The 18,670-nt window shown below is 37.1% G+C and overlaps 1 protein-coding gene across 3 annotated transcripts; it reads right to left on the bottom strand.

Moving 5' to 3' along the window:
• Positions 1-394: 394 nt before the first annotated feature.
• mul1b (mitochondrial E3 ubiquitin protein ligase 1b) lies at positions 395-17,231 on the bottom strand. Of its 3 annotated transcripts, none has more exons than XM_039755839.1 (5): positions 17,136-17,231; positions 10,977-11,109; positions 10,291-10,378; positions 8,154-8,274; positions 395-4,107 (listed from the first exon to the last, which is right to left on the bottom strand). In XM_039755839.1, the coding sequence occupies exons 2-5, from the start codon at positions 11,094-11,096 to the stop codon at positions 3,387-3,389; spliced, it is 1,050 nt and encodes a 349-aa protein (XP_039611773.1). In that variant the 5' UTR covers positions 11,097-11,109; positions 17,136-17,231; the 3' UTR covers positions 395-3,386. The 3 variants fall into 3 exon arrangements, with proteins under 3 accessions (XP_039611773.1, XP_039611772.1, XP_039611771.1); XM_039755838.1 differs by having other exon boundaries at positions 17,140-17,231; XM_039755837.1 differs by having other exon boundaries at positions 17,054-17,230.
• Between the last annotated feature and the right edge of the window lie 1,439 nt (positions 17,232-18,670).

Below are 18,670 nucleotides of genomic sequence, written 5' to 3'. Positions count from 1 at the left end.
ATTTCTCTTTGACCTAAACAGAAGCATCTTCATGAAAGTGTATCACTGGTAGTAGAGTTGCATCTTCAAAGCTAATTGCCTAGCAGGTTGGCAGCCTGTGATGTGAATGTTTGCTTACCATTGTCTTCCTAAGGCTCTGCATTGGGTGCCACACACTCTTCTTCTTTTATTTCATCATTTGTACTCATGGAAAAATGTTTAGTTACCCTCCATGCATCAAATGGTATAAATGAACTTGGGCTTAGTCACTGTGTTTGTTACCTCCATGACTCGATATTAGAATGATTTATATTTATAAACAAGTAACAGGCTTCTAAACAGAGACTGGTGCTAGGCTTCAAAGATTTTGAACTGTTAAGGCACACTGAAGTTTTAGGGGACAGGAGAAGCGTAAGAAAGTATATGGTTTATTGTATTAAACACACTTTTCCAATTTCATAAACAGTACTTATATTTTATAGCAGATGTGAAATTACCATATTAACAATGTTTAAACATTTTTCTATTTAATCAGCCTTCCACACGCACAAAAAAAAGTTGAAGCTTAAAATCAAATCCAGTTAAGACTTTTTTAACATGCATTTTTAAATCTTGAGAGCGCCGAGAGTTACACAATAAAAAAGTTGAGAAAACTGGGTACACATTTGCACTTGGATACATTTAATTCTATATCTGCAATTAAAAAACATTGTTCAAGTGTTTAAGAAACGCGAGCCCAACATGTCCCTGTCATGTGGCCAAGTCTGATTTTTGTAACAGAAGTGGCACTAGATCAACGTCAAGGCCTGGTAAGTGCAGAATGTTGCCAAATGTATGCTCTATCCGGTTTTGTCTGTAATCTGAAAAGGCAGATGTGGGCAGCAGCTACATCAGTGCTTCTCAGGTCAAGTCCTTGGACTTGGTTTCTGTTGATGAACCAATCAACCTGTACACATTGGTGATGTTTAGAGGCCTTTGCATTAAACATTAGTCATTTTATATGATAGGCTCAGTCATTTGTGTCTTTCTCACTCTCTAAAGGTGTTCCTTGCGTGTTCATCTCATAAAATCTCCTTTCTTGAGATTAGGGTTGTAGAAGGTGTTACCTTACTCAGAAATAATGATGATTATTGAGTAGATGTGTCTTGTAATGGGTGTGTTATGTAGCAAGAGCGTTTTGTAGTGCCATGGCCCAGGGTCTGACCCCTTCTGAGAGATTTCATTGTGTACGTCATGTGACATAAATATACAATCCAACTGGCTGTTCATCTGAGCTCCTGCATCCCAACACCTACAAGCTCAACCCCCCTTCAGTTTTTGTGCTTCATTGAAGTGCACTCCCTTATTAAGATTCACAACCCTCAAATGTTTATTTTAGTCTTAGTTACATTTCCGCTGTTAATTACTTCTTGTTTTCTTAACCAGCTGTCAATTAAGAATGAGATGCAAACTGCAAAAGGAACAGCAGCTCACCATCTAACCGACATCTTGATGTGTTCATCTGTTTTAATAAAACAACTGGAAAACAGGACTGAGAATTACTAATATGCTCCCAACCACAAATCATTTGGATGATATCCTTCGAGAGAATATACAATATAATACAATATAATAGTGATCTAAAGTAACAGCCTAAAAACACTAACAAGCCACACAGTTAAAAGAAGTTCTGTTACTGGAAAAGGCTGGCTTCCAAATAACCAACTGGGTTAGAAGAAAAACCTGCAATCACTGAGGCCCTCCGAGAGTGAACTTGAGGTCTCCTGACCTACAGGGTTAAGTATACATCTCAAGTACTCCAAAAAAACAAAACAAAAAAAAAAACACAACAAAAAACTGTCCAGTATTTGTTTTTTTCACCTACACAAAATCACAGCCAATATTCCAATATTCCAAGCCAATATTTTATGTTGTGAAAGATGGAAGAATCATTATCTCATTGAGAAAAAAGCAATATTCCTCTTCTTCTTCTCCAATTTAGCAGCGGCTGTGGCTAATGAGTGCAAAATCATTATCTCTGTTGGACAAAATCAATACACCTCTATTATTTCAGAAATGGTAAAAACTATGTGGCAAGCATCATTTGAATTGAGGGATCATGTGCACAGACTTGCATGCCTATAAACTGGACAGATAATGTTCTGGAATACCTAAAATATGTAATCCATTTTTGATCCATGAAATCAAAATGCAGAGTGTGTTACAATATAAATAGAAGAAAATAAAGGCTCAAGTAGAAGACGGTCCATATGCCTGTTGTTTCTTCTCCATTATAGACATACAGTATACAGTAAATACTATTGCTACGAATTTCTGAAAATATGTTTACATGTAGAAAGTGACACATTCACAGTTCCTTACAGCGTGTGAAAGTTTCCATTATAACTGACACATTACTGTTTTCTTTCCAGCTGTGCTTTTGGTTTTACAATGGAAGTGTTTTAGTGTCACTGCATTTTAGATGTTTTTGCTACTTTGACAGGTGATTTCAGCTACCATTTATGCTTTCTTTACATTTTTTTTTTTAATTCACACTCAGGTAAGATATTCGGCAAACACAAGAAAACCTTTCGAAACATCCCATGCCAGTAACACTGCAGCATTAAGAGGCACCAACTAGCAGAAAGGTTTAGGAAATATTAGAAAATCAGAATGCAAGAATGTCATCATGATTAAAGGCATCCTTTTTCGAGTAATGCTGCTAGACAGGGCACTGCTGGAAACACCATGCAGAAAATAAGGTTGTGATAGTCAAATATTACTTGCCATTTACTACTGGACCAATGGTCAGCCCTTTCCATTTGTCTACGCAGTTGTAACTGAAAGAACAGAATTTCTTGACTGGGGTCTCACCGTAGTCTGCAGTGAATGAATGAAGTGACAGGCTTAGAACGCCAATGATAGAACTGTTATCACTCACTCTATAAAAGGTGTTTGAAATTTCCTCTGCAGTACTAATATAATGTAGTGATAAGGCTGGTGGCGCTATTTATCCCTAAATGCAACTAGAGAAAAGGGCAGATACTCTTGGGGAGGCATGACAATCACAGCATTGCCTGGTCTTATAAACAAATGGAATAGCCCCAATGCTAAAAGGACTTCAAAGGATACATAATCCATTAGTTTCCCATTCTCTGCATTAAGCAAAATACCTAGAAACTGATATACGAGAGAACAGCAGTGATTCATATCAGGTATTGTGTACTTTAAATATTTTCAAAGATTTGATGAGGGAAAAAAAAAAAAAAAAGATACCAAGAAATTTCAACTGCACTTTTCTTCCAGTAGCAGCAATTTGCTGACATTAAAGAAAGCTTCTGGAGTAAATCAGGTCAGAATAAAAAGCAAAAAAACATACATATATATATATATATATATTAAAACAAAGTACCCAAACAGATCTTTGGTTAACTATTGTAGAGTGGCACAACTCTTAGAATGTTCTTTCTACAGATGGGGCATGTCTTTGGCATAGGCAATGCGCGATAGCATTCATCGCAAGAACAGACATGTCCACATTCTAAAAATACAAAACATCGATCTCGGCTCAAACAGATCACACACGTATTTGGTGAAATGGATTCTTCAGTCCAGGCTGCAGACTTCCTCTGCTGCTCCCGGAGCTCATCTTGAAGGGCCCGGAGCCTTTTTTGTTCTCTGTAACGTCTGTATTGCTTTTTTAGTATGAGGAAGAAAATAATGCATGTTGCAACACCAAAGGCCACAGTCAAGATCTTCCAGGTCCTTACTTTTGACTGTTGCTTTTGCAGAAGGCCCTCGTAATCCAGCTGGCTAATAAAGTAGTGCATTCCCTGTTTGGGAGGCTGCAGTTTTATAAGACTATTTTCCAACACTACCTCTCCTACTCCAGTTATTGCTGTGCCCACTTTCAGCATCTCTTCTGTCTCCCTGATGCCTTTCGGTCGCTCTCCACTGATAAAATGTCCAATAACATCACTGAAAGACTGAACTGTAGGGTGGAATTTTTCGTAAATTGTTTCAAGGTCGAGTTCAGAAACATCAAGCGGCCTCACAACTCTCACAGAGGTCCTGATGCTGTCATCATGTGATGCCAAGTCAAAGGGTACAGTGTTTGTTGGTTGGACAATTATTTTCTCACAGTCATTCCTGGCACGAGAAGAAAATCATTTGAAGAAGAAGAAAAAAAAAAAAGTCAAGCCTTTTAGCTGCCATGGAACAGAATTTTGCTAAGAAATATTTCTTATTGATAATAATATAAAATACAGTTCTGTTTGAAATGACCAAGTATAATATTTTTGTCTCATTTGTTTACCTGGTTTCTCTTCATCTACTTTTAGGATTCGAGTGAAAATCTGATGATGTTTCAGGTTATATTTATGCAGAAATATAGAAAATTCGAAAGGGTTCACAAACTTTCAAACACAACTGTACACTGCCTGGCCAAAAAAAAGTCACCATGTGGATTTAACTCAACAAATAGGCAATACCCTTCCATTGGATAAGCACTGCAGCAATTAATATGTTTTAGCTGGCAACAAGTGATTTAACCCTAACTGATGCAGTGGGTAACTTCTCACTTCTTAAACAACCATGTCAGAACATGGTCATGGAAAAGATGCTACGCTATTTCAAAAAGGTCACATTATTGGCAGGCATCAAGCAAAGAAAACAACTAAGGAGAGTGCTGAAATTATTAAAATTGAGTTAAGAACTGTCCAATGCAGTATTACAACTTCAAAGGATAGTGGTGAATCGACATCTTCGAGGAAGAAATGTAGTCTGAAAAAAAAAAAACATGAATGTTCATAATCGGAGATCACTTAAATGTTTGGTGAAATAAAATCGTTAAAAAAAAAATCAACAATAGAACTAACAGTTATGTGTAGCCTTAAGAAAACCATGTATATGTGAGGCTATTTGGGGAAAAAAAAGCTTCAAATTGCTAAAGAGCATGAAGATTGGATTCTGGAACAATGGTCTGAGGAGTCCCAATTTACCCTGTTCCAGAATGATAGGCACATCAGGGCAAGAAGAGAGGTGGATGAAGGGATGCACACATCATGCCTAGTGCCTACCATATAAGCCTGTGGGGGCAGTGTCATGATATGGGGTTGCTTCAGTTGGTCAGGTCTAGATTCAGCAATGTTATGTGCCCAAAAATGAGGTCAGATGACTACATGAATATACTAAATGAGCAGGTTTTTCCATCAATGGATTTTTTTCCCCTGATGGCACAGGGCAGGATTCATTAGGCTCAAATAGCGAAAGAGTGGTTCAGAGAGCACGAGACATAATTTTCTCACATGGATTGGCCACCACCTTACTCCCATTGAGAATCTTGTGCTGGAGAAGACTTTACACAGTGGCCTGACTCTCCCATCATCAATACAAGATCTTGGAAAAAATTAATGCAACTCTGGATGGAAATAAATGTTGTGATATTGCATAAACTTATCAAAACAATATCATGGAGAATGTGTGTCATAATGAAAGCTAAAGGCAATCCAAGCAAATATTAGAGCATGTGGCTTTCTTTTGGCCAGGCAATTTATAATTAATAACATAGAAATAAAAAGCTTATACAATTAAAATAATAAAAAATATTTGTTACTAATTTAAGTTTGTCATTCTGCACCAAGTCTGTTAAGTTAACTAAGCAAAATCTAGCCATTTTCAATTTTCCCTAACAACTTAAGCTTTTTTCTGACATGAAAAAGTAAATTTCCCTCTATTTAGCCAGCCATGTTTCATGTAGATGTTATTTTTTAGAGAGATTCACATGACAGATGTAACAAAATATTCAAGAAAACAGGTTTATTATACACTACATACTTGCAGGATAGCATTACTGCACTAAGTGAGTTCAGCTTACATTTTTTAAAGTGTCACTACACTGAAGTACCTATGCATATTTTTGCATACTTTAAAAATCCAGTTTAAATAAATGGGTCTTCTCAGTATTTAGCATATATTAATTTAGTCTCTATCATGAACTCTTGGACTAACAAATAAAGTAATTTGAGCAAGATTCAGAAATGGATTTCAGTAAAACCTTTCATCACAAATTCATGGCAACTCCTTGTATACCACAAATTTACTAACATAATCTGGACATGCAGGCATTTTTTATCCTTTTCATTGCATTATATTCAACATTGTATAGAAGGTCAAGCTTTTTTTTTTTTTTAAACATTTTTCAGCAGGTCGGAAAAATATGTGGTTTTAAGATTATGCTGTTCAGAATTTCCCAACTCTCCAAATTCCTCCTCTTGTAGAAAAAGGCCAGCTTCATCTTCCGGCAGGGAAGTTACAGGAACAGATACCTTGGTACCAAGTCAATGCCAAAATGCTGAAAACATAATGGTACAAGCTTTTTTACAGTACCAGTAGTACTGAGTTAAAGTTTATTGCATTGATGAGTGACTGCAAGTGGATATGTAACTTCGAATGCCACAATAATACGAGACAGAAGTGAGATGAAAAATTACATATGAAAATGGCCGATTGTGCTACTAATACTGCATTAGAACAACATGAAAAGAAAACCAGCAAAGGTCACATTCGGAAAAGCTTTGTGTTCAAGACAGGAGAATTTCAGCATGTGACCGCAGGAATAATGCTTATCATTTAAAAACAAACACACACACAGCCTTTCATTATTGCCACTTTTATCCCATTATTGACATTTGAGTTGTAATTGATTAACTTGTAGATGGCAAGATTAATCAATTTTTAATACCACATCCAACACTGTCCCGATAAAGGAACAGACGCTTTGCATTCATTCTCTGATTGGATGTCTACAGATATCTGTTTCCAAGCACCCATTCATTTATTAACTGGCATATACAGTTCAGGATTCACCCATCCAGATTCACACAAAAAGGTCTGTGGACCTTGGAAGAAAATTACACCACTAGTGGTATTAATAATAGTTGTAGGAAGTCAAAATTGGGGAGTGTTTCAAATAGAGTTGCAGAATATACTGTTACTGAAAAACTCAATTATTAAAACTGTACAATATTAGCATTTCAAGAATTTTGGTTCAGCAATACCTATCCATCTATTATTTGTAGCCACTTTGTCAAATTCTGGGTTGTGGGAGCTAAGCACCAATCCCAGCATCACAGGGCAAAAAACAAGAACCAATCAGCACTAGTCCATAACACACTCTCACCCTCACAGGGTCAATTTATGGCTGCTAACTAAACTAATAAGGTTTAATTTAGAGGCAGCTCAAAATACAGTTTAGTATTTTTCAAATTTAACCAAATATTGGAAATATAATGTTATCAACTATTAATCTAGTTTAAAAAGTGCCAAGTCCGAAATCCATTTTATAAAAAACATCATGCAAGAAAATCACAGCTAAAGAATAAAAAAAAACAAAAAAAACTTTTTATCTATATATTATGAACATAAAGCTAATGTCTATTTACCTAGACAAAATAAAGAATAAATGAGCAACTCCCAAAAACCTTTATACCAAAGCTTAAATATTTTACACAACACCAACTTCAAACAGTCACTGTTGGCAAGTCAATTCCACTCCAGGTGTAAATTAGAACCTTTACTGTCTCACAGCCCAGTTTTACCTTTTTACATTTATTGATGACCCACAATGCATCGGGTGTGGGAATGGGGTTTGGAGGTCCCTCTTAATGAAAAAAGCACGAAGGTTAAGAGCCATGGGTTTTTGAACCCTGTTTATTAATCGAAAACGCAAGTGTAAAAGTTGTCCCCCTTTGTGCATCAAAAGCACAAGTGTAAAATGGAGGGGAGTCTCCCTTAGTGAATTGAGCACAAATGTAAGGAAGGAGGAGGGGATCCCTTTTCCTGAAACTTCCATAGTTACAAAACAGGGATATATATCAAGTAGTGCTGTTATTGGCTTAGATGTCTCATCGTGACCAACTTGAGCACCCAAGTACGACAAGCTGGGACATACTGGCAACATTTTGGGTCGCTACCCAGAGGTTAAAAAACACTGCTCTAAAGGACTTACAGTGGGGCTTGAACCAGTCCTTGCCTTTTACCTGTTGATGAAGTGATAGGCTCTTTTGCTTAAACTAAACTAATATAAAATTGGAATGAAAATTAATGGATGAGTGGCATAAACTGTGAGCCAAAAAGACCTATACAATAATAATCAGTGCCTTTATTGAATTAAAGGCTTGCCATCATTATCTTACCAAAGATGCGTTGTTCGATTCCATACCATTTTATGCTCTTTCAGGGTCAGTCGTTGAATCACTCCTTTGCAGTTTTTTACAAACTGGCTATCCAGTGTTTCTTGAACAGCTTTAACTACTCCTACAAGAAGAATAAACAAAATCAGCTTTTAATTATTTTTTTTATCATTTCTACAGAAAAACAGTCTCTCTTTTGAAACAAAAGCTAGCTGAATAACTATAATGGTAGTTATACTCTGACGGGACGCTTCTGGTAATGAATTTGTTGATGTTTATCAAGAATGACTTATTCTTTAATGTTCCCACATTTTAAAACAATTTCCTTTATACACCTGGCATAAACGTTAATTTTATATGTTGATTATGTTACAAAATTTAAATCTGCTTTTGCTTACATGTTGTGTCAATTGTTGTCACTATACATTTCTGAACACATCCAAGTGTGGTCTAAGTGATCTGATCACAAGTGTATTTACTCCCAGTTTTTCTTTTGTACTGTAGTCAAGTGCTATCCAATCCTGAATGGAGTATCAAAACACATGTTAATGTCAAATGCAAGCGAGGCTTTTGTTGCAAGTAAAAATGCATTTTTGTCTGATCTAAGACAATACTGAAAAAGTCATTTTTTCTTCTTAGGAGAAAAGAAAATTAGTAAAAATCCAACCATTGTATTTTTTATGTCATGTCAAATTCAGAACCAATCTGGTTTAGTTTCCTAAATGGAACATGATCAGCACATAAATTACTAACTACAGTACCTTCCCTAGATAAACTACTTTCTGCTAAACGTTATGTCACATTATGTGACTTTTCCAGGAATTTTCAGCCATAGCCTTTACATAATCATAATGAGTTGAAGGCAGTCAGCAACACACTCCCATGAAGCCGGTTGCATAATGTGGCATACCCAGCAACTCAGTCCAGCTACTCCACGACACGCTAGGACTAAATGAAGCAAGTCTAATTTTAACTTTAGTCAAAATGGTGGGCTCTGTGTGCATGAAAGCTGACAACCAATGTATGTTTATCTGTAAGTACAGAGCCTATAATGCAGAGATGAGGAATAATGAATGCAGGTGCTTTAGACATCACAAATAGAAGAGAACCCATCTGTCGGATATCTTGTATTTTATATCCCACAACAGCATGGGAAAAAAAAAAGGGCAGAGATCATGGGTGAACCTAACATAGCAATTAAACAGGCTCCATCAGGCGGCACACTGTTGGCTATCAGAGAAAGGGGTGAGCGTGACTGTGCTAGATGGTCCAACAAAGTGATTAGCACCTGCAGTGGGTAAATCTGACATACCCAATGACTTGAAGTCGTATAATGTGACATCAATTTAACACAAAGAATTTCATTGATAAGCTTTTTGATAAGCAGGGTGAATTTCTTTATTGGTATCAGACAAGCTGTGGTCTCCCTAGACCACATAGCTCGGAAAAAGTGGGCTAAAGAAACAAAAGAAATAGCTCATTTTATCTTGCATTATTTACAGGGTTCTTAAGGGGAATGAAGGCAGTCACCCTTTAGAATACCAATGTAACACAATATACAGGGTGGGGACTTTTTAAAACATTCATTTATTCACCATTTTGTGATAAATGAATGGCAAAACTGCGCATTATGCATTCATTGCTGTCCATTATTGTGTGGAAGACAAAAGAATGCTGTAAAGTATTCAGTTAAAGAATGCCAAAACAGAACTTGTTTATTAGCTCAATAGTTCCTTTTCACCAGTTAAGCTTCTTCACAGTGTCTGAACTGACAGCAGGAGTGACAGAACAAAAAGACCTTGTCCTACATTAGCTCATTATCACGCAGATTCATCTTTTGCTTTACTGGTATTCCTGTTTGGGAGTGGTGTTCAAGTAACACACTGCAGTATTCACTTAAGTGATTAGACAATAACAATAAAAGGTATTTTCCCACTATTACAAACTATTTTGCATGTGATCCTTTCAAAACCTTATCTTCACATCCATGTTAATGTAAAAAATTAACAAGTCACCTGCTCATTTGACTACTGAGGTAAGCCCCTGCAACTGATTAATTAAAGAAACTGAATGGTTGCCTTCCCCTATCTAATAATGGATGACACTGTGCTCTATTCAATACACAAAAAAAGATTATTACCTTCAACAACAGCATAGGGGACACATTTTCCTGGTGCCTCCGTCAAAACATCTTTCAGTTCATCGGTTATTGAAAGCTTTGCAGCTTCCTAGAAAATAATTGATGGCCTTTAGAGGAGTTCAAACAAAAAAAAACTGTTCAATAAACATGACGTGACATATAATCACTTTGGTTGATTTAACTATTGTGAAAAGTGCTCGACCAATAATAACATTTAATAACAGTTGAACCTAAAAGAAATGTATCATTATAAGTGGAGGAAATGTGCTCACAGAGCACTAAAAACTGATTAGAAAGGTAGCAAATATAGGGCACTCAAAAAAGTGCTCACTTTATTTATTTATTTTTTTAAGAACACTGATAAAAGATGACCGATTTAAGTAGATGACTGGTTATACTGAGCAGGCACTAAACTGTAAAATATAAGCCTACTGGTCACTTAATCTGCCTGTATGCTAAATGTAAAAACATACATAAACAACTTTAATAATATTCCCAAAGCTGCTTAACCCATGCATGATTAATATAACTAGCGATTTTAACCTGGGTCTCTTTATGACTGGACTCCATGATGAACTGACACCACATCCACGGTTCCTGCCTTGCAGTCTGTGGGGGTAGGCTCTGGCCTCCCATGACCCCGAAATGGATTAAATATTCATTGGCATTCAAAATATGTACTGTACCTTCAACTTGCGTACAACTTCAGATCTTCTTCTGTATACCATGTACAGGATTGTTGTCAAAGCAGAGCTAGAAGCCAGTAAAATAATTTGTGGGGCTGAAGGCCTCCCATTGTTCTCCATGTTATTTAACTATCTACAAATTAGAACCAACAACAAAAGTGAGGATTACCAGTCAAATGACAGCCAAATGTATTTTTTAAAACATATGTCAGCATAGATTGAAATAGCTCTGAACACCATAAATATAAACTATTGAGGGAACAACAACAGATAGATAGTTCAATTTTAAAAGCTTCACCAGCTACATTGCTGCTTTACTTTAATTTCTTAACATACTTTACAGTACATTCGAACATATTTTTAGCAAGACAGACAAACTTTCCAAAATACCATAGTATTTATATTACATGTAAAAATTATTTAATCCACGGTAAAAACTAATCTTTTCAATGGAAATGCAGAAAGATCCTGGTCTTGCAAGAACACGCATCAGCTTGGATCCAGTCCATTGCTTGGCACTCATGCAAACCACTGTAATGATACTCTATACCAATTATCCTATAAGATGCTTACATATTACATTTTTTTTCTTAATATACAGCTTTGTGTATTGTCTTTTATCTTTGAAAATCCAAGACGTAGCTCAACAAATCAAAATTCAAAAATTGCAGGGCAATGCATTAGGCTTGAGGAAGCTCAGCAGACTCATAAGAAAAGCACACATTTCATTAATCATCTTGTACACTGCTCTAAATAAAATATGTCTGTACACTCCGACGAACATGCAACTGTTTTCATTTTACTGCTGTTGTCAGAACGAACATCACTATTCGAATATAACTCGAATCTATATGGGGAATAAAAATACTAATCAAAGGCAAGCGCTGACATTCAACTGTAAAAGAATGGTCCTTTTATTTATTTATTAACCTCACACTAATTTCAGCATCGTGTTACTCCTAGTCTTGCGGGGTACGACACGATTCTCAAACGAGAATGCAAGTCTAGGGATAACAGTTAAAAAGTGTGCAGTGAAAGGTGGCGAAATGAAGCGCTACAAAGGGAAAACCCACGGGGTTACCTCCTAAAACACCTTCCCCAATTCCATCAGACCGTGTATTTGACACCTCCAGAGGAGTTTCAGGAAGAGAGCAAAAGAACCTGAGCATAAGACTTGACACTGAGAGAAAATAAAAAACTTAAATTGTTGTTATCCATTCAGGAGCTCAGTAGCATAAGATAACTGAAGCTTAATAATTAATTTGCATGTTGTGATAAGCGCAATGACAGTGGAGTCAGACAGACAAACATACGTAGACCACCGCAGCTACTGGTCTCCACACATTTGAGAAGTGCCTCTGCCTGATATGATATCTTTCTGTCATTTTAACAACTGGATCAATATATGACATAACAACAGCAAATAGAAATTACATAAACATTGTGGTCTATGGATATACAGTACAACATGTTAAAATGCAGCAGCTATTTTTTCATGACATGTTTGCATTTCCAATTGGACAGTAATGTTAAACTTCTCTAGTTATCGATTTAGACGTCAAGTTAGATGGTGGGTGCTATGCAGCCTTTCCCATTATTCTACTGGTGTCATTCAGCAGAGCTGTTAACTTAGGTGTTTGGAGTACTGAAATCTGCATCTCCTGTGGCTCTTCATTATCAGCCCTCTTAAAGGCAATCCGTGTGACACACTGATTACTTCAAATGCATTTTTTTACAGTTCTTATTTTCACAAGCATAGATACTTATTTTGTTGAAGTAAAGAAGATATGTACATAATTATTATCCCAGCAGCACTGGGTGTGAGGCAAGGAGCAAATGTGCCAGCATTCAATTGCACAGACAAGCACAGAAATGCATGCATTTCAGTAAAAAAAGTGCTATAGATTTGCTGAAACAGTGTGATCAGGCGACGTAGCAGCTAGTGTCCATAAGTTGAATCTTCAGGGCCTCAGGTTTGAGGATGGGTCTTATTTTCTTTACAGCACATGAAGAATTAAATGTACTCATAAAACACAGGAAAATCATCACTTTTAGCTGTGTTTCTGGTCAGTTTCATGAAGGTTCACATATTAGCTTAGAATTTAATAACAAATGATGGACAGTCAAACAAGCAGTTTTTCATACAAAAGAAACAAAAGTAATGAACCATTTGTAACACATATTTCTGAATAAATGACTACATAACATATGGAGTTACTTCTGCTGTAAATATTAAGTAATGTAACTAAGTTATTTTTAAAAGTAACAATCCCCACACTGCTCAGGAGACACAGGCTCTATGCTTGTGTTTGGATTCACGGAAGCCGGTTGATGACATCAAACCGTTTTCCTAAAGGAGAACTCCATGTGGACTTATGCGAGTAAACAGAGATATTTAAGAAACCAGGTTTCTGACCTTACGCTGATTTTGTGAGTGCATGTAAACACACTTGGAGTTCTTCAAAAACAAACAAAGATTCCTGCTTTTCAAACACTCAGTTAAAACTTGAAAATACAAGTACATGAACTGTAATCCTGTATCTAGATTGTGTTTTATTAATAAAAAGAGTTAACTTGTATTTTTTTTCCTTTCACATTATTGTAATGTGAAATAAACACTACTTAAACTTATGTTTATATGACATTATCTGCTTTCCCTCCTTTAATCTATCTATACTAATAAAAGTCAAAGACCTCACTAACTCACTCACTCATCACTAATTCTCCAACTTCCCGTGCGGGTGGAAGGCTGAAATTTGGCAGTCTCATTTCTTACAGCTTACTTACAAAAGCTGGGCAGGTTTCATTTCGAAATTCTATGCGTAATGGTCATAACTGGAACCTATTTTTCTCCATATAATGTAATGGAGTTGAGCTCGATGGCAGTGGGGGGGCGGAGTTTCGTGTGACATCATCACGCCTCCCACGTAATCACGTGAACTGACTGTCAACGCATTACGTAGAAAACCAGGAAGAGCTCCAAAAAGCGCTTAAGAAAACATGCATTATACAATTGAGAAGGCAGCGAAACAAGAAGAAGCGAGCGAGTGACACATACTGCACAAGCATATTCATGCCTGCACCTACTTCAGAAACAAAGCACAGTGTAAACCTAAAGTTTAAATTAAGTTCATAGACAGGCTGCCGCTGGCGTTTGTCATGCCCACGGGTAATGCAGGATACAAGTTTAATGAGAGGACACAGGATATAAACGAGAGTTTTGATCACTTTGTAACTAAGTTAAAATTGCAGGTGAAAGACTGTGCTTATGCAAATTCCGAGAGACTGTGTTTGTGGGGGATTGACAGTTAAGGCGGGTGGGGGAGTCACGTCATCATCTCCCCTCACATTTACCTCATTTCGCTCTGAGCTGAGCTCCGCGGCTAACGCCGTCTTCCGAAGCAACTTCGTCACACTGCCACCAAATATTCACAGAAAAATCCACAAGTTAATACGCACGCTGTCTCTACAGTTTCTCCACACTGAATCCTCCAGGCACTACTTACAAAAGGTTACATTGACAATCGTGTTACGTTATTTTTAAAATGTTTCCTTTTCTTAGCACAAGCACAGCTGAGAAGCTTCGATGCATGTGCTCCATAACACGTTATAAAATAATGTATTTAATCAAACTTTGTATTACAAGCAAAGGGGAACTTTTGTCAATGCATGATATCCTGGAACACCGATTACATTGATCAGCGCTTCCTGATTCATTTTAGCCGCGCACCCCCTTGGTTTGAGAAGAAGTATAAAAAAATATGAGGTTAACACAGAAAAACAGATCACCAATTCAAGCTTTATGAATAATCGATTCGCCATCAATAATTGTTTTGGTAAAGCCATACTTAAGTGTAATCCTCCTTTATTGTATAATTTTAAAAAATGAACGGTAAAAAAGTAAGAGCGAAGCGAGGGTGACTTATTCAGGCAGGCAGGCGACAGCTCAACAGCTAGAATTTGGATATAAGGAGGTTCTATTTAGTCGCCAGAAATCTCTTTGGTAGGAATGGAAGTTGAATTTAGTCTTTAAATTTCTATGGTAAAGAAAAAGTTATGCAATGATGACTAAATTTAACTATATAAAGTCAAAACTTGTATATATAAAGTCACTGTCGGAATAAATAAAGTCAAAACTTGAATATATAAAGTCAGCGTCGGTATATATAAAGTAAGCGCTGAAATACTGTATATAAAGTCAAAACTTCAATATATAAAGTCAGCGTCGGAATATACAAAGTCAGCGCTGGAATATCCATCCATTTCCCAACCCATTGAATCCGACCACTGGGTCACGGGGGTCTGCTGTAGCCAATCCCAGCCAACACTGCGCGCAAGGCAGGAACCAATCCTGGGCAGGGCACATGCATCATTTTCAAAACATTAACCGAACAGTGTTTTTTTAATTTCTTTTTCTGAATACGTCTTTGTTAACTTTGTTCAGTTCAGAGTCGTTTCAATCAATAGATTTTGACTTTATATAATCAGGAATGACTTTATAAATTCCGACGCTGACTTTATTTATTCAGGTTTTGACTTTATATATTCCGACGCTGACTTTATATATTCAGGTTTTGACTTTATATATTCCGACAGTGACTTTATATATTCAGAAAAAAGTTTTGACTTTATATATACCGACGCGGACTTTATATATTCAAGTTTTGACTTTATATATTCAGAAAATCAATGTATTTGCCTGTTTGGCACCCCATAGTATATGTGGGTGTGTATATGTGTACAGGTACACACATATACATATACATACATATATATACATACACATATATATATATATATATATATATATATATATATATATATATATATATATATATATATATATATATATGCCAGCAACACTCATGACAATGACAAAACAATTACATTGTCAATCACGTTACGTTATTATTAAAATGTTTCCTTTTCTTTTTACTTCTCCGCTGCCAAGCGCGGGTATTTTGCTATATATATATACATACACACACACACATACATACATATACATATAGATATATATATAGAGAGATATGACAGCAACACTCATATCAATGACAAAACAATTACATTAACAATCATGTTACATTATTTTTAAAATTTTTCCTTTTCTTTTCATAACTTCTTTAACACACTACTTCTCCGCTGCGAAGCACGGGTATTCTGCTAGTTTTAACATATAATTACTGAAAACCCTTATGTAATTCAGGGAAGCAGGGAAATGGAGCCTCTCCGGGTCATAATGGTGCAAGGCAGGAACTGGTCCCTAACTCCTGCACACACGGCCAGTTCTGAATAATCGTAAACACCTAACAAGCGTGTCAGTGGTAATGGAGTAAAACCAGAGAGCCAACAAGAAAAGTCACTTGTGCTGGGTGCAATCGGTACACGGGTAGCGATCATAATATTCCAACAGGGGTGCATCAACAAAGTCAAAAGCGCATGCGCCCAACACTAAGGATTGTGTTACTGTAACCATTTTTTTAACTCTTTTAGCACATAATATGGACTCGGTAGGAGTTTTCGTTAATCATTTCGACGGTTTATCAGGATGAACTATATACTATTGCTGATAAAATTTCGGGAACAACCCCGCCCCCTTCAAGAAACGATATTAGCGTAAAGTGCCGCCCCTTTCGCCTGACAAACAAATCTATCGACACCTAAAACTGAATTTCACTCTGTGAAGATTCTAGATGTCATGTTATTTTTACGAGTACCTGCCTCGAGCTTCTTTCAACAAACGGGTGCACCGGTTTTTCCACGATAGCCGAAGCCATTCGAAAAAACCAGCTGCTTTCGGAATCAATTTGGATCTCAGAAACCAGAAAAAAGCTACTTTACGTTCCAAATCCCACCTCATTTATCAATAATGTCGCGTCTCGGAATACGTGTGGGATCTATCCAGCCACTAATGAAACTGCCACGTCAAGCGACTACATGCCGAGTACACAGTCATTACGTATCGAATATGTGCATCCAGGGTTTGCTGCGGGATCCGAATACTTGACGTGGAGGCTGTCAGTACCCTGCTTCAAGAAGTTGTAGAAGTTCATCGAACACGAGTTGCAACACCTTACCTCAAAACACAGCATTCCAACATGCAAAATATTTCAAAAGCTAAACACTCAAAGCTGTAGGGTGACGCCCAATAGTACATACACACTTTTAATGCACTTGAAAATGAAAAATCCCTCTGTGACCTCACGGAAGCAGTAGGCACGCAACATACGTCATATAACCTCTAAGCAGGTGACGCACCCCGCAACCAGCATACCGCATAACACCAGGCTGGCGGCGCCTCATTCGCTGTCGCAGACACACGACTGCCATCTAGTGGGCCATGGAAGATTATCGTGGCAAAATTACAGTTAATGCACTTAACATATGTTTACACTGCAATGTGAGGCATTTAAAGGTGTTGCATTTCATATTGGCACGGTTTTATCGTATCATAATTAAAAACATTTCAACCAACTGATCGATTGCGTTTCACAAAGACACACACATTTTCCATCAGTTTAAAATGTAATGCAAAGGCATATTGCATTTGAACTCATATCCATAGATCGCGTGTCTTAAGTTAAAGCAACGCAAACATATTGCATTTAAGACCACACGTTAATCATGCCAAACCTAAACGTAATTCAATGACCAGTCAGTGTGAATCATTTTTAGGTCTCGCTCAAAAAGATTACTCTTATGTTAAGTTGTCTACATAATGAGTTAAGCTTGTCTTATATCAAATTGTTCCATTTTTCTTCTGATAGTCCAGACTGATACAGTACATCAAGAAGTTTAGCAATAGCCCGCACAGTCATCCCCATTTGCAGGTATTTACAAACTATAATTAAACTGAATAGCGGACATCTGCACCATTGCTTTCCAGCAACCAGACAACACAGCAGAAAATTAAAGTCATTTACATCGCTCGCTTCTATCTGTTCAATGACACAGTGGATATCCTGCTTTATAAACTCCCCGTTCACCATTTTACCGCTGGGTAAACACACTGGAATGGGACTAACTGTAGCACCTATAACATCACAAAAAAACCAAAACATCATTCATATAAGTCAGATAGCCCTCCCATAACCCTGAACCATATTCCTTGAAAAAGATCTTTCATTTTGGCCATTTTTAAAACTTGGTATATGAATGCCAGGACCTTGCAACCCAGGTGAGCAGAATATCATTTTTCAGTGGTGCTAATACAATTACAAAGGTTCCTCTAATAACCAAGTAACATTTATACATGACTAATTAAAGATAAGCTAAGGGAGTGGACCATTAGGATACTGAAGGAATGGCTGTTGAAAAACAGGGCTTTGCAATATGTGAATGATAAATTAAAAATCAGGAGACATTAATACCCATTAGAAACACTAGCATTGCCTTGGCTATATTTCAAAATCAATTTAATAGTTTCTTTATTATATTTTATTGTGGCAGTCGGCCGGCTGCTCAACCCAGCTGGGACGCCCAAAGAGGAGAAGGATGGGGGAAGGCAGCTACTGTGGGACACTGCCTCCCCCAAGATGCCAGATGGCGAGTTCCCTGCAGCATAGCGGCACCCCGTATTCCCGCAGGGCATCATAGAATTTGTAGTTCAACATCACAGCCCTACTGGGTACCGTGGGTGCTGCCAGGAGATGCTGCAGGAAGATCTGGGGATTTGTATTTCCCATATAGCCTGG

Source organism: Polypterus senegalus, chromosome 6, assembly GCF_016835505.1.
Source record: "Polypterus senegalus isolate Bchr_013 chromosome 6, ASM1683550v1, whole genome shotgun sequence".
Taxonomy (NCBI): domain Eukaryota; kingdom Metazoa; phylum Chordata; class Cladistia; order Polypteriformes; family Polypteridae; genus Polypterus; species Polypterus senegalus.
This window is presented reverse-complemented; position numbering and strand designations above follow the sequence as displayed.